The sequence below is a fragment of the Lycorma delicatula genome, chromosome 3 (genome assembly GCF_047948215.1).
Source record: "Lycorma delicatula isolate Av1 chromosome 3, ASM4794821v1, whole genome shotgun sequence".
In the NCBI taxonomy this organism is placed as follows: domain Eukaryota; kingdom Metazoa; phylum Arthropoda; class Insecta; order Hemiptera; family Fulgoridae; genus Lycorma; species Lycorma delicatula.
In genome coordinates, this window is record NC_134457.1 from 40,693,764 (window position 1) to 40,710,834 (window position 17,071).

At 40.4% G+C, this 17,071-nt stretch overlaps 1 protein-coding gene across 1 annotated transcript in view; it reads right to left on the reverse strand.

Moving 5' to 3' along the window:
• Positions 1 to 17,071, reverse strand: part of SrpRbeta (signal recognition particle receptor beta) — a 38,008-nt gene that overhangs the window by 19,503 nt on the left and 1,434 nt on the right. Inside the window, exon 2 of the mRNA XM_075359679.1 lies at positions 3,934 to 4,100. Coding sequence (XP_075215794.1) covers positions 3,934 to 4,100 — 167 coding nt within the window. The remainder of the gene's footprint in view (positions 1 to 3,933; positions 4,101 to 17,071) is intronic.

A 17,071-nucleotide genomic window follows, 5' to 3' on the forward strand; every position in this document is an offset into this window, starting at 1 on the left:
AGGACAGCAGTCTGTGAACCGACTCAGAAGGGCTGCCCAATGAGAGGGTGATCTCGATCGCCGTATGGCCCTAACTGCTGATTGCCACAGAGCAAGGGCTAGGTACTTTCATAGCATTAGGTCCTCCAAGCATAATTCCTGGTGCTCCTTCATTCAGGAGCAAGGGAATAGAGACCCTTGGGGCGTTGTGTATAGAGCCCTTGGATATAAGCGCAGAAAGATGTCCTCCTGTCAGCTTTGTCAACCACGAGGGTGTAGTAATTGATAAGGACCGTGTTCTTAATATTTTGCTGAATGATTTGCTCCCGGATGACACTATGGTGGGTGAGGTTTCATACCACCAGCATGTCAGGCGGGAAGTCGCGATTTTCGAGACCCACAAATAATTTTCTTAGATCACAGAGGCGGAAGTGGACCAGGGGATCTGTAGCATGGCATGGCACAAGGCCCCCGGATATGAATGTATCACAGTGGAGCTCTTTGTTCGAGCGCTTCCAGTGGTCCTTAGTCCTCTAACTAGAATATATAATAGGTTGCTCTTCACCGGCCACTTTCCAGTGTGTTGGAAGTGTGGAGACTTGGTGTTTGTATTCAAAGATGGCGGCAAAGATCCTACTGTTAGTTCTTCTTACCATCCACTAAAATTCTTGCCCATGATTGGCAAGGTTTTTGAGAAGGTCCTATATTTGCTATATTAGATTGGCCACTGATCATTTGCTAATGAACAACCAGTATGGTTTACGACCGGGCAACAGCACTGAGGATGCCATACTAAAGGTGATGGATATAGCTTCCTCTAGTCCATGTAAATATGTATTAGGGGTTTTTCTGGACATATCCGGGGTATTTAACAATTTATGGTGGCCCTCTGCCCTGTTTCAGATGCAGAAGCGTAAGTGTATACGAAATGAACAAGAAGTGCTCTCAAGTTATTTCAGCCATTAGACCGTTTCCCTGCATGATGGCGGCTCAGAGGTTCGTAAGACCCTAACTAAAAGTGCCCTCAGAGCAGTGTTCTGAGAACCCTTCTTTGGATCATAGAATTCAATTCGATATTGCAATTAAGGTTGCCTGTCATCGCTTATGCTGACGACGCACTGCTACTAATTGTCATGCTTGTGAGACACTCCAACTGTGAAGCCTCCAACATATGATTTTCAGCACAGAGAAAACAGAAAACCACAATGATGTTGCTTAAGGGCCACTTGGCTGCTTCCTGATGAATCTGGGTTCGGATGGCTGGTCTCCCCATTCGATACGTTACGACTCAAAAATACCTGGGTGTTACCCTTGATGAGAATTTTTGTTTCAAGGAACATCTACAGTATGTAGCAAAAAAGGCTGCTGATGCTTTTTATGGAATCCACATTCATCCCGATTGGGGGTTGAATTACCGTACCATGCGTATCCTTTACAAAGGAGTCAGCGAAACTATTATGCTGTATGCTGCGTCTGTCTGGGCTCACCGCATGCCTTTCAGGTGTTGTGCGAACATTTTGTTGCGGGCCCAACTCTTGCTGGCTGTTATAGGTGGTTATAGAACAGTCTCACAGGAGGCAGTCTGTGTTATAGCCAGAGTCAAACCAATAGATATCTTGGCTAATGAGCATAGGGAACGCTACATTTCCAAGGTACATAACCTGTTGACATCATAACGAAAGCAGGAGATTGAAAACCGGGTTTTTGTGTCTTGGCAGGTCAGGTGGGATGAATCCCCCACAGGTCACTACACACATGGTATTTCCTATAGTGTCTAATTTAGATGCGATTAAATTGGTCTCCCCCAATCAGTATACCACACAGTTTCTCTCTGGGCGTGGTGCCTTTCAGGCAAGTTTGGCTAGGTTTTGTTTGGTGGATTCGAGTCAATGCCCAGATTGCAGGACTGATGATACAGTGGACCACATCCTCTATGTCTGTCCCTGATACGAGGTCGAATGTTCACGAGCTGTTATGGAACTTCAGAGAATGAATACATTCCTTTCTGGATCTCTGTATCAACTGGATGACCTGCGAGGTATGGTCTATAGTGGCTGGTTTTCTTCCCACCCTTGTGGTGTGTAGGTCTGCAGAGGGAGTTTAATCGAGGTACTCAATCCTGGTAGGATCCCGAGTGGCTAGGGTTCTGGCTTAGGCATTGGACTGGTTGGAGGTAGGCGTATTGGCATCATTCCACGGTTATATTGGTATTGTTTGCGATTCGATCTGGGGCTCCCACTGGTGGGCGTGGCTGTGCTGCCAGAGTATGTTACTCGCGCGACCGTGGGTGTGGCTTCCCTCCACCAGTGGTGGTCCTGATTGTGACTTGGTAATGCCATGTGAGACACCGTGATGTGACCGGGTGGAGTGCGGGGTTTGTTCCCAGCGCCTGCATGGACCAGAGTGAGGTTGCATTCCCTTAGTTAGGTGACTTAAAATGATCGAGTTACTTGGGTGTAAGTCTGAATTTCTATGCTGTGTAAAACACAATTTTGATTGATATGAGTGTGTCACTGATTCAACTTTAAACTTTTTTGTTTTCTGAGGCATACACAGCCACGAACGGTGTTGTTAAATTTGCAATAGGCACGGGGTTCGCACTTTTGATTAGTTAGTTTGAGAGAATTATGTTAGGTTGGATGTGAAGATGTCCGTTTGAGGCCTACATGAAGGCGAAATTTGGTATGTATTTACTAATGGAAATGTCTGCCGAGCCATTTACATCGGTGGCATCCCGACCAAGGCCTGGCTGATGACTGTGAGATATAATCAGTTAGAGAGTCTAAAGACAACCTCTGGTAAAGCCCCTCAGGGAACAGAGGGGATGGTATGGCGACCAGTAATGTCACAAGGTGAGTCTCTTCCCCCTACGCGGTTGGGATGTGTGTGGGAGCATTCAAAGTAAGTGTACGGTAACAAGTGAGTGAAAAGTGTCATGTGGATTCCATTTTTAAACTGTGATTAAGTATGAAAAGCAGTTCAGCAAGTTCTTTATGAATAGGACTCAAAGTGGCATTCATTTATAAATCGTAAGCTAGTTTCTTTCATAAAAATTAAAAGTTAATAATTCTTGCATAAAGTGAATTGCTGATTTTCTAATTATTATCTTGCTGTTATAATCTCTAGTTAATTCTGAATTAGTTTCTATTAGTTATTGCAACCTTTGTATTAAAATCTGAATTGTATTTAAATAAATGTATTGTATTGTAGTTAAGTAAAATTTAAAATAACCAGTAATTCTTTAAAAAACAATTGGAACTATATAGACAGACAGGAGTAGAGGCAATTTGTGTCTTTAGTTAACTACAAAGGTTAAATATTTTTATTTCTGCATTAAAAAAAAGAATTTTTACAATGCTTAACATTTTTACCAAACACTAAAATGGTTTCCTAACACTTGAAAACAAGTGCCATTAATAATAGCATCACCTGTAATACTACTGATGATGGAGCCACATAATAGTTCTGAAAAGATATTCTCCTATCACATTTGTAGGTACTTAAAAACAAAGTTATATCTTAATTTGTAAAAAAAACATATAAATTAAAATGGTATCTAATTAAATCAATTTAAGTGACAAGAAATTAACCAAAATTTCTTTCCTATCAGATCAAAATATATTGTTTATCCACTGCTACCATTATTTTCCTCAGTATTAAAAGAATGACTGTTTAGATTTTGAATGCCTATTACAGAAAACTACCCAAAAAATTAATATGAAAACACATTTATTTATCACATCATGTTCCCATGGATTAGTGGAACACCGTTTTATTCCCATAATTAGGCTATGTCTTGGAAAAGCTTTATAAAGGAGATAACTCCTTTTGACAAGTTGGACACACATTATGACATAACTATATTGCAAGAAAATTAAAGATTGTAAAAGACGGTCATTGTTATAAATATAATATTATTTTCATTTAATTTAAAAAAAAAAAAAGTTTAATTACATTTTTAATCAGATAATCTCCAATATTTTCTTTAATAGATGTATGAGTCATCACATATCTTTTATACAAAAGATGTGAAAAAATAAGTGTCTTTCCAGAGTCACATAATCCCATTACAAGAATTCCTCGTCTGGCGTTCTTTCTTCTACGCCATAAAGCAAATAATACTGTAAAATAACAAAGTTAATTAAAAACAAAACTTACCATATAATATAATAGAAAATCAAATATTAAAAACATACAATCATACTTTTACAAGTGTTTAAATACTACAGTAACAGTGCTGTAATTACTCAAAATAAGAATCATTACAGTCTACAATCATTTCTATTGAGGGTTCAGCATCTCCTATTACTTACTGTGACAGGGGGCTATAGGACTATTTCACATGAGGCAGATCTAGTTATCGAGGGTGTTAAATCAACTGACGTCCTTACGTCGAAATGTCAGTTACATTATACTGTGAAGAAGTCGGTTGAACTGACTGCACAGTGTATTTGGGAAATAAGAGGAGGATTTTGGTATTTGGCAGGACAGGTGGGACAAGATGGCAGATGGGCAGTATACACACAATCTCTTTCCAGACATAAGGACAATGGGAGTCGCCTTACGGATCTCCTTGAATCAGCATACGACTCAGTTCCTTTCAGGACATGGCGCATTTCAAGACAGGCTGGCCTATTTGACTTGACTGATTCAGGTCAGTGTTCTCAATGCTTAGTATTGGATAATGAATACATGCTTCTAGTATTCAAATCCATATAAAAGTAACTGCGTTTACTACAATCACTCTGGTCTCCTTAAGTGCGTCCAGAGTGTGATTAGATGTGCGATTAGTGAGTGCTGTGATTAGATCTGCTATTTGGTGTTTTTGGCTGCTGGTCAAGTGTGGACCTTCCAGTGGTTTCAGTCTTACTGAATTGTGAGATTGAGATCGCAGTTAGTGCTTATTATTCTAGACTTGTCATTTCACTTTCTTCGGAAGGTAAACGGAGTGAGCTTTTCCGACGTGTATCCGCCTCAACAAGGCTGAAAAGTGGCAACGACTGCTGGTCGTTAGCCCCCGTTACAGAACAAAGGCCGAGCCTTTTAGTCCTTCTGCGCTCTTATCAGAGCGAGGGCCGTAATTTGTGGTTTTTTGCCGTATGATTCGTATTTCAATCATTCCAGCAGCGGCTAAGAGGCACAAAGCGTGACAGGAGAACGTAAGGGTCTCTGGCTGCCCGTACTCGCTGCGGGTAGTTGTCACATCGTGGGCTTGCCCAAACCAGTTTAGTAGGAAGAAGACAGCGAGAATTTCTTTAGTTTATCAGGACATTAGGGAATCTTCGGCCATGTCGGAATTCCAAGAAGTAAAGAAGTCCATGCGGAAGAGGAAACCAGCGCCGGTACCGTCGACTAGCTCCTCAGAGGACGAGGTAAGCGAAGCGATGGATACAGGGGCACCCACACAGGTGCGGTCCTCCCCTGTAGTTGAGGCTTTCAAAAATTCTAAGGGCAGACCTGGCCTGTTGTTGAAAGTAGTCCAGGAGGACCTGGACTACTTGGTTGATTTTCTGACACTTCCCGGCGGAGTCAGTTCGGGGGCGAGGAAAACAATTCTCCTTCGACTTGGCAAGTTGAGGGAAGCTTTTAAGGCGGTTGAGGCCTTAAAAGCAGTATTTGAGGCTTTGGCCTCCAAGCCCCAAGAGGTCAAGGCTCCCAAGGTGGTTGTCCAGGCGCTACGCTGAGGTCCTGAAAACCAAACGAGAGGCCAGCAAGGCGGTAAAGAAGCCGGCGGTTATTTTCGTGAATAAGGCAGAGGGCTTGAAGACCACGAGTCAAGACTTGAAGCGCGATTTCCGGGAAGCCCTTCGTGGTGACCGGAATCGGCTTAGGATTCGTGATACAAGGGAGACCAGTAAAGGGTTAGTTGTTGTTGCGGACAATAAGGAGACGGTCCAAGTCATCAAGGACTCTCCAGCGGTGCAGAATCATGAGGTTAAGGTGGACCCCAAGCGGTTGAGGAAGCCCCGAGTCATTATATATGACATCGAGCGGAGTCTCTCTGATGAGGAAGTTCTGTCTCTCATTCGGGAGCAGAATATTGATTTGGATGAGGCCTCGTTCAAAGAGCAGTGCAGGCTAGTCTTCAAGACTGGAAAGCGTGATGCCTCTCGGTATCACGGAGTTTTCGAATTAGGTGCTGGTCTCCACCCGAAGTTTTTGTCCGAGGGTAGGGTCTTCGTTGATTTTGCCTCTTGTCACGTCAAGGAATACCTTGACGTGCAGAGATGCTTCAAATGTTGTAGGTTTGGCCACAGGGCCAAGTTTTGTAAGTATGCGTCGGTCTGCGCGCATTGTGGTGAAGAGGGCCACAAGCGTGACGATTGTCCGCAAAAGAAAGAGGCTGCGACTTGCGTTAACTGCAAGCGGTTACGCAAGTCATAGGCACTCCATCAACAGTAGACTGTGTGTATTTAAGAGCGGTTGACGTCTACTTCAACTCGCTCGATGGTTAGGTTCGGCCAACTCAATGCCCAGGGTGCCTATGCGGTCCAAGTAGAGTTAGGTAACGTCATTGAAAAGCGGAGCTTCAATGTTTTACTTCTACAACACCCGTACGTTGTCAAGGGTGACCTGCCAGGTTTTTCCGGCTGGAATAAGTTCCATGTTGGCGAAAGTAAATCCGCCGTGCTGTGCAGGAAGTCCATAGATAATGTATTTATACGGCAAGCCTCTGACACGCATCACGTCGTTGTTAAGCTTGCTGTGGATGGTTTCGACCTAGTTGTGGTTAGTTCGTACTTTCAGTACAGAGATCCCACTGACTTACACTTGGAAAGATGGGATAGAATTATCAGGCTGATAGCGGGTCGTCCTATTCTTATAGGAGTTGATGCGAACGCCAAATCGCTTCTTCGGCACAGTGGGATCACAGATGACGGCGGTGAACTTCTAGAAGGCTTCATCGCGCAGCACCGTTTTGAAGTATTCAATGTCGCCGGCGAGTTGGCTACTTTTGCCGGCGCAGTGGGATTGCGGAGGGGCTTCTTTGGTACCAACATTGATGTTACCATAAGTAGGGATATCCCTGGTAGGATTCTGAATTGGTCTGTAGTCGACGATTGCGAAAGCGATCATCGGCTCATAGTTTTTGATTGGATAGGTGGGCTGCCTTTTGATTGGATAGGCGATGTCTTTAGGGCGGACGCCCCTGTTCAGCAGGGGCGCTTCTTGCACAGGCGGGCGATTGGCCCAAGTTTTCTAACATTCTTGCGGCCAGGATGCGGGTGTTCACTCGTACCCTGGACGAGGTCCCTCTAGATAACCTGGCAGAGAATTTCTCTTCTGCGGTGGTTGAAGCCGCAGAACTCTCAATCCCCCGAAGCACGGGTTGAGAGAGAGTAACTGGTTGGTGGACTCAGGACTTGACTGCGATAAAGCAGGCCGTGGGCCGACTCAGGAGAGCCGCACAGCGTGCGCGTGATCCTGACCAGCGCGAGGTCCTGTTTGTGGAGTATAGTCAGAAAAGGAACGAGTATTTTCATAGTATTAGAACTTCGAAGCGAGATTCCTGGCGCTCTTTTGTTTAAGAGCAGGGGAATAAAGACCCTTGGGGTGTAGTTTATCGAGTACTTGGTCACAAGCGGAAAAAGGACAATCTTCTGTCGACTCTCTCGACCCAAGTCGGCGTTGTAGTTGAGAAAGATCGTGTTCTATCTCTTCTGATGGACGATCTGCTCCCCGATGATACCGAGGTTGGCGAGACCTCAAATCATCGGAGAGTTCGAGCGGCGGTTGTAGATTTTAACACAGACTCTGTGTCTTCGGAGATTACTGAGGCGGAAGTCCGCCAAGTAATGTAGCCTTGCTAGAAACAAAGCCCCCGGATATGATGGTATTACGGTGGAGCTCCTTGTTCGCACCCTGCCTGTAATTCTTGGCCCATTGACTAGGGTGTTCAATAGGTACTTATTCGCCGGGTATTTTCCGGCTTGCTGGAAGCGTGGTATTTTGAAGCTGTTATTCAAAGGTGGCGACAAGGACCCCACCGTCAGTTCTACTTACCGTCCTCTGACGCTCTTGCCAGTTGTTGGAAAGGTTTTCGAGAAGGTACTTTACCTCCGCATTAATAGTAGGATGACTTCAAATCACATGCTGATGGACGACCAGTATGGCTTTAGACCCGGCAAGAGTACAGAGGACGCGATTCTTAGGGTCCTGGATCTGGCTTCAGGCAGTGAGTGCAAATATGTACTCGGTGTCTTCTTGGACATATCCGGGGCATTTAATAATTTGTGGTGGCCCTCTGCCTTGTTTCAATTGCAGAAGCGTGGTTGCACGCGGGATGAACTTAGGACTCTCTCGAGTTACTTCAGCGAAAGAACTGTTGTCCTTCGTGACGGCAGTTCGCAAGTAGGAAAGACCCTGTCAAAAGGATGTCCACAGGGCAATGTATTAGGTTCACTCGTCTGGACCATCGAGTTCGACTCTCTCATGCGACTGCGTTTGGCCAGTGGCTATCGCGTTGTGGCTTATGCCGACGATGGGCTGCTGCTGGTCGAGGGCGGTTCGCGGGCTGAGATTGAGCTTAGAGCGGCACAGGCATGTAGGGGTTTGCGGTTGTGGAGTCTTCAGCATAAGATGGTTTTCAGTGCGGAGAAAACCACTATGATGTTTTTGAAGGGCCGGCTAGCTGCAACTCGCCATCCGCGGGCTGTGATGGACGGTCGTTCAATTAGGTATGTCACTCTTCAGAAGTATTTGGGTGTTATCCTTGATGAGAGGCTTCTCTTCAAGGAGCACCTGCAGTATGTGGCGAAGAAGGCAGTTGATGCTTTCTTCGGCGTCCGTAGAGTAGTCCATCCCGATTGGGGGTTGAATTTCCGTACCATGCGGATTCTTTACAAAGGTGTTTGCGAGGCCATTATGTTGTACGCTGCGCCCGTCTGGGCTGATCGTATGCGGTACCAATGTTATAGGGACATTCTATTACGAGCCCAGCGTCTTCTTTTATTAGCGGTTGTCGGCGGTTACAGGACTGTCTCGCGAGAGGCAGTAACTGTGATCGCAGGCATCAAACCTGTGGATATTTCGGCTACGGAACGTAGCCAGCGGTATGTTGCAAAGAAGGGAGGCCTTCTTACTTCAGGGCGTATGCGTGAGATCGAAGACCAAGGTTTTGACTCTTGGCAAGATAGGTGGAACGATTCTTCAACAGGTCGTTATACGCATGGTATATTCCCCAATGTTAGAGAGTTGCGAGTGGTTAGCTGGGTATCCCCCAATCGGCACACGACGCAGTTCCTCTCCGGACATGGTGTCTTTAGGGAGAAATTGGCTAGGTTTAGGTTGGTTGATTCCGGTTTCTGTCCAGACTGTAGGGTCAATGACACCGTGGACCATGTCCTACACATATGTCCCCGGTACGAAGCTGAGCGTACCAGAGTTACTAGGGAACTCGATAGAGTAAACTCTGTTTTGGATCTACGAGTCAACTGGAGGACTCGTAGAGAGTGGACAATAGTTGCTGGCTTCCTTCGATTCCTCGCCCTGAGCAGGACTGCCGAAGGGATTTAGTAGGTGATAGGAACCTGGGTGGCTAGGGACCGCCTGGGCAGTTGACTGGCCGAAGGTAGGCGCTTAAGGCAGCGTGCCTCGGTTAGAACAAATTGGTGTTATTTTGTTGGAATAAGGCTGTCGGCGGAGTTGCGGCCGCTGCCAACGGGCATGGTTATCCTTGTCCCGCGGGGGTGCGGTAGCGCATCGACGGGAGCATTTTGTGAGCTACCGACACTGTCGGCGGGGTGTCTCCGGGTGCCGCTTCGGTGGTATGCAGCGGCGTTTCGACGGCGGTTTACGAAAGATGGTGAATGTCACGCGGGACTCCGCGATCGAGCTGTGTGGGAGTATGCGTTTATTCTCCTCTCCCGGGCAGACCGGAGCGGAGTCAATTAGGAAACTCATTTCGAGTTAATAAGCGGGTTCTTAAGGGAACAAGGACTAAATTTCGCTGTGTTAAACTTTTTAGTGGGAAAGTTTTGTTATAGAGGTTGTTTTGCTCGGATCTGAGACATTCGATAAATTGGCTCAATAATAGTTAGTGCTATGCGCGGAGTCTTCATTCCGCGGTTAGGCTTCTAGCTTAGTTCCTGAGGGCGACGTGGTAGCTGCAGGTGTCCGTTGTCTTCTTTCTGAAGGCATAAACTTAAAAACTACTATCGGGGTGAATTTTACCGATGCAGATGTCCCTCGGAGCATCTGCATCGGTGGCATCTCTGCGGGGCCTGAACTGAAAGCTGTGGTGTGCAATCAGTTTGAGGGCGAGAAGATGTCCTCTGTTAAAGCCACTACTGGCTAGGAACGGAGGGGGTAGTGTAGCGACCGGACACGCTACGAGGTGGGATCTTCTCCCCTCGTGGGGGGGGGGGGGAGGATCGAGATGCCTTTACTACAGAACATGGTGGGGGGGGCGACCGGAACGTCACTAGGTGGGTGTCTTCCCCTTCGGGGTTAGGATGTCTTTACTAGGACTTATATACTTCAGTATTAGGACTGTACAGTACTAAATTTTCCCACAATATAAAATAGAATACATGTACTGTAGAGTACTACACAGACATACTGTACATACACTATTCTGTACTACACTGTTACAAATTACCCTGCATAAATAAAAATAAAAATTAGTCATGTCAGAGTTGTAACTGATAAATTCTCATTTAACACTACATAAATGTTTACATTTTCATTTTAATTCGACAAACAGACAGACTGTTAAAACCTTGTACAGACAACTGAACACAGTCATCGTTGTTTTGGCGACTGACAGTAAACTAGTCTTTACTACCCTGTGAATCATAATACACTCTCATTCCTTATGTCGAGTCACAATTTTAATTTAAATTAAGTAATGCCACTATACGTAATCCATGTGTCGTTTTTGTTCATTATAACAAAGTTTTCTTTACTGTGCATGTGTGTGTGTATGCATTTTTGTTTTCCGTTCATTCATTGAATTTTTGTCATTTTAATTTTATTTTTTTATTTTTACAGATCCATATTACAGTTCAGCACCTAAAGTACAGATCTGTACAGTGCGATTGTTAGTTTAGCGTTCTTCCTGATACTGTGTATTAGTGTAACAAAATACGGCATCGACAAAAAGAGTTGTTGGACTTAAATAGAAAAACCAAAGCAAGTGAAGCCAGCAAAAAAGACAAACTGTTCGTTAAAAAATTTGGCATAGGTAAGATTCAAATTTATGATATTAAAAAAAGTAAAAATGAGTTAAAAACTGAACAGTTAAAAGAGAGTGGTTTAAATAAAAGCCATGTGTGAAAAACTGGCAATGAAGAACTTAAAAAATTGTTTGGGAGTGATTTATGGGTGTGAGGGCAAGAAAGTTACAGATTTCAGGAGTAATTGTATAGCACCAAGCAAAGGAAATAGCAGAGAAATTAGGCAGTACCAATTTCAGCACTTCAAATGATGGGCTAGAAAGTTTTAAAAAGCGGCATCAAATTGTGTTTAAAGAAGTATATGTGGCAAGGCTGAAGACGTGTGTGACAAAAAAGAGTAACCGACTGGAAAACAAAACTTGCTACTTTGACTGAAAATTATAAACCTAGAAATATTGCAAATGGGGATGAAACCAGACTTTTTTATCGTTCACTTTATCGTTCACTTTTTTATCGTTGAACATGAAGGAAGCATTCGAAGGAAAGGTTGACAGTTTTTGTTTGTGGTTTTATGACAGGAGAACTAGAAAAACCGCTCGTTATTGGAAAGGCTGATAAGCTGAAGTGTTTTAAAAACGTTAATAAAGACAATCTTCCTGTAGTATGGGGATCCAACAAAAAATCATGGATGACGTCGTGCATTATGGAGGAATGATTACAAGAATGAAGCAGCAAAATAGACATGTTCTTCTCTTTTTGGATAACGCCACATGTCTTCAGGATATTGCGTTAAGCAATGTTAAATTAGCTTGGTTCCCACCAAATGTGTCAAGCATTACCCAGTGTGCGGACCAGGGTGTAATGATTTATGATACACTACCATAGATTTTTAATGAAATATCTGTTAGCAACTACTGAAAAGGCACGGTCAACTAAACTAAACTAACTAAATCTATATCAATGCTTGACGCTGTAGTTTGGCTGTCGAGAGTATTTAAATGCATATCGGCAGAGACAACACTGCTTCCAAAAAGCAAACTTTCAACTGCAAGTGGCTACAGAAACAGAACTTAAGACATTTGATGACTTGCAGGAAGAACTGAACAGGGTGTGTTATGAAAATATAATTGCTGAAGATTTTGTTAACATGGACAACTTATTAGAGACGGAGGCTAACATACAGAATATAGATGAATTTATTGATCATCATCAAGAGAGAACTGACGAAAACAAAAGCAATTCTGACGACGAGGACCGTAATAGTAACGAACAATACAAAAACTAGATCACATAGTGTATTATTATCCAACCTATTAGACATTCAGGAATTTTCACTTACACCAAATGATTCCGAGTTGTTAAACATAATTTGTAAAGCCAGAATGACAGAAAATAGAGTAGTTGAAAGTAAAAGTTCAGTACAAAAAAAAAAAACACATTTTTTCTTGTAATAACAACTAAATTATATAATAAACAGTAATAACGTACATTTAGGTTAATTTTACATATGTTAACTTAATAAGTGTATTATTTTTAGGTACTATATGCCCACACCAGTAACTGATCTTCATTAAACAAGGGTAAAGCATTATTTAAGAATTTTAGAGATTTTCATAATAAATTTAGGTAATCAGTTTAAAAAATTAATTTTCCATTTTTAATTGAAAATAGTGATAATATATTAAATCTCAATTTCATGAAAAAGTGGAATAATGGTTTAATTTTATAGTTTAACCAAAATGTAGAGTGAATTTGTTTTATTATATATTATGATGTTGCAGCACATACAAAATAAAATCTGTAAATATTAGATATCTTTACTGTAAATATTTTTCTGTGAATGATTTTGACATGATTTAAATAAATAAAGCGCTGATCAATGCCAGCAGAGTTATAAGAATCTAAACTCAATAATAGTACATACTTGAATTTTTCATCAACACAGAATTTACACTTTAAATCACAATTTATTAGTAGTAGCATCATTACTTTTATAAAATAAAAACAATATAAATAAATAATCATTTAACCGTTATTATAGAACTGATTACTAAATTGGTTTCAATACACATATGAAGACACAATTGTTTGAACTACAAGTATGTTAAATTTTTAAAAAAAATCAGTTCATTTTTAACTTTCCTACATATACATATTGTATAGCTATACAATACAACTATAAAAATAAAATATGTTAATCAAATCAATTTTCCCATGATAGGAAATGCAGATCTTAACATTACATGATCACTTCCACCCAAAAAAAAGATTAATATTGAAATATTTCACAAGGATAATGGTAAACTATATACCTATGTAAGTGTGTATGTTTCGCTTGATTTTACTGGTTATCTTATAATAGACAAACTGATTTGCAAAAAATTTAGCAGGGCAATTTCTATATAAGGGGTATTGATTGATACTGATGCAATTTAATTTTGTCATAACTGATCAAAGGGGCATAATGATACAAAATTTCACAGGTCTTGTTACTCAAAAGATTACTCAGCGAATACGTAAATTTTTTTACACGTTTTAGTGACAGATAATGATACTTTCTTAAGGTTTTAGTCTTAATTCTAACCCTTATAAAGGCCAGAGGAAAAAGATACTTTTATCTTTTTGTCATTGCTTGACTCAAAGTTGCAGTCTTGTACTATTTAGACGATTCTCTTACATTAGTATGTAATTTTGGTTACTAATTTGGGCATTTTCATTCATTGACTGGGAATAAGCCTCCCACTGAGGGGCTAAGCAATTTATCACACCTAGTGTAAGAAAAAATGTGGAATAAATTGGTTTAATTTTATAGTTTAACCAAAACATAGGACTGAATTTCCCAGTTTTTAGTAAAATATTATCAAATCTAATAAAATGAATAATAGGAGGAAATAAAGTTTTGTTTTTTTTTAACTTCAAACAATGATTATTTATCAATGGTAGCATAAAAACAGTTCAACATTCATAAATATACATTACATCCCTGCTCTACATAAATCATATTTTTTTTAATAATATTATATTTACAAAGAGGTGCTAGGAAAATTTTACAATATGATGGAAAAGATCATCACAGGAAGTTACAAGTTAGCGATGTTTACACAGATCCCCACTGGCACTGTAGCCACTGACTCATTGTCATTTGCTTTTTAGCTGTGTTGGCGAAACGAGATAATGATGTCATTATGGTCAAAAACTGAATACTAGGCAATTTTACGTATGGGTTAATTGTGATCAGTGTTTAGAGGAAATGACTCCTGCGCTTGAAGAGGATTATCATCATTGTACAATGCTTAGGCATTACAGAAGGATTTGAAAGAGACAATTTTGGCCTTGAGGACATTTCAAGGTCAAGTCAAGTGTCTTGCTCTGTAACTAAAAGAAACATTATTGCAGTAAGAAAGATGCTTACACAGGCATGTGACCTGCCACCAAACAAAGGAGTTCAAGAGCATTAATACACACCAGCAGTTCATGCTATTCTGTGAAATCACTTTCAAATTGGTAAGCTTTGTACTCTTTGGGTGTCTCATAACTTGACTGATAATCAGATGGCATATTGTGTTTCACGGTACCATGAAATGCTGAAAATGAGAAATTTCTCAAGGTGAACAGTATTGTGACAGTGACAAAACTTGGCTGAACTATTATGATGTCTTGATCAAGGCTCAGAACAAAGAGTGGGTGTTTGAAGAAGAGAAGATCTCCATGGCTGTTCAAATTCCAGATCAGTGAAGAAGAGAATGCTCACTGTATTTTTTAATGTGAGAGGAGTTTTAGAGTGAGTTGTCTTGTAAAACACAGAAGACAGTTACAAGGAAGTGGTATACAAAAGAATGCCTGCCTAAAGTTATCAAAGCTATCAAGAAGCTGACCCACACCCAAGGATAGATACATGATTTCTTCACCATGATTACTCTCCAGCGCATCACTCCAAAGTTTGCTCCAATTATTTAGCTAGCATTGGAATAAAACTTACAGCACTCTCCCTACGGTCCTAAACTTGCTGCATCTGACTTTGCACTGTTCCACCAGATGAAGAACAAACTAAAAGGAAGCCATTATATGAACAATGATGATCTCCTAAGGCTTGGGATGATAAGCATAGCCAGATTTCCAACAAGACATGGCAGGGTTTCTTTGAAGATTGGTTTTGAAGGATGGAGAAGTATATAATTTGAAATGGAAATTATTTTTAAAAAATGAGGTCGTATTGCAAAATTTTTCTAGTGTCCTTTGTAATTATTAACAAAAATCATCTATTAACAAATCAAAAATAGCAGATTAATATAAAATTTACTAATATACATAAAAATCATTTAAACTGATTACCGAGTTGGTCTTGACAATTGTTTTATCAATTGTCAAGATCATTGCCAGATTGATAAATTACCTGATGACAAAATTATCATCAAAAAATACTTTTTGTATTGATAAGTTTTATAATATGTGATAATATCCAGTAAACTAAAATTCAATATGAGATCTGTTGTGTTTTCACAGGAACAATCACAAGATTGTTACTGTTATAAAGGAGTTAAAAACACTTATAAATCTTTGTTTTTATGAATATAGATTTTTTAAAGTTATTTTTATATCACACAAGAAATTTTATTAAACTTCAGTATGCAACGCTATTTAAATGTGTCGGTGTAATAATGTATCACACTAACCAATGCTAGTTAATGTTATTTATGCCAACTTAAATGGTATATTTAAATAATTTATTAACAACGTAAAGATTATAAATTCAAAAAATGTTAATCTTGAGTGAATTAATAAAACACTATTAACTGCATTGCCTAGTGTGAAATATCAAATTTAAGGGTACCACAAAGGAATTACAATTTTTAACTAAATCCATAGAAAAGTACACAAAGATTATTTCACATCTATGCGAAATAATTACATCTTTGGTAAATAAACATATTATTTTAGCACCACTTAAACTTTCACAATCTAATCTGATCACTTAATAAAAATGCATCGTCTTACAAATATTTTGATGTGCTTGCAAAATAGTCACTTATGCCCTGCCAATGACTGACTCTTGAAGTTAAAAGTCTTAATTCTTATTTATTTTATGTTTCATTTATAAAGTTCTTACTCAAAATCCTTAAGTCAACATTTGATATCGCTAGTAAAGAACTCTCTTGGAATAATAGGGAATTTTTGGCTTAGTTTGCCAGAATACCCGGTGCTTTTTTAATACTGGGTGATTCAAAAATGACTTCACAAATTTAAAAGTATATAAAAATCTATTAAGATATACAGATTCTGTTAAGATCTCATTTCATAGCCAAATACAAACTTCTAACTTACATAGTTCATTAGTATTGAATTCGCCCACCAGTGTTATTAAAAATGAATACATTTATTGGTGCGGAACATGCTCACTGTGTGTTTTGGTTTCACGATTTGTAGTCAGCAACTGTAGTTAGATATAATTTTCACAGAGTACAGTAGGGAGCCTCCTAGTAGGCACACAATTTATTCTTGGCACCAAACCTTCATTGAGAGAGGTTGTTCTGTTAAACATAGAAAATCATCAGACCACTCGCTGCTGTGGAACAACTGAGGGAAAGCTTTGCATGTAATATGAAGATTACATCACATGTTGCAGCACTTTATGTGCATCATGTGAGACTTACATTTCACAAACAACTGGCTTGTATTACGGAAACAATTGCACTTGAAGCCATACAAACTAATAATGGTTCAACGTATTAGATATGGTAACAAAGTTGCTTGGTTGCAGTTTTGTGTGGAAATAATGAATAGAATTGCAGACAACAATACATTTTTGGACATTGTAATTTTGTGTGACGAGTCAACACTTCACATCAGTGGCAAGGTGAACGCTTACAACTGCCGAATATAGGAGAGCAAAAACCCTCCTGAAACTTTCTAGCACATTCATGAGAGCTATAAGGTCAATGTTTTTTGAGCCCTAATCAAGCAAAAATTGTATGGTG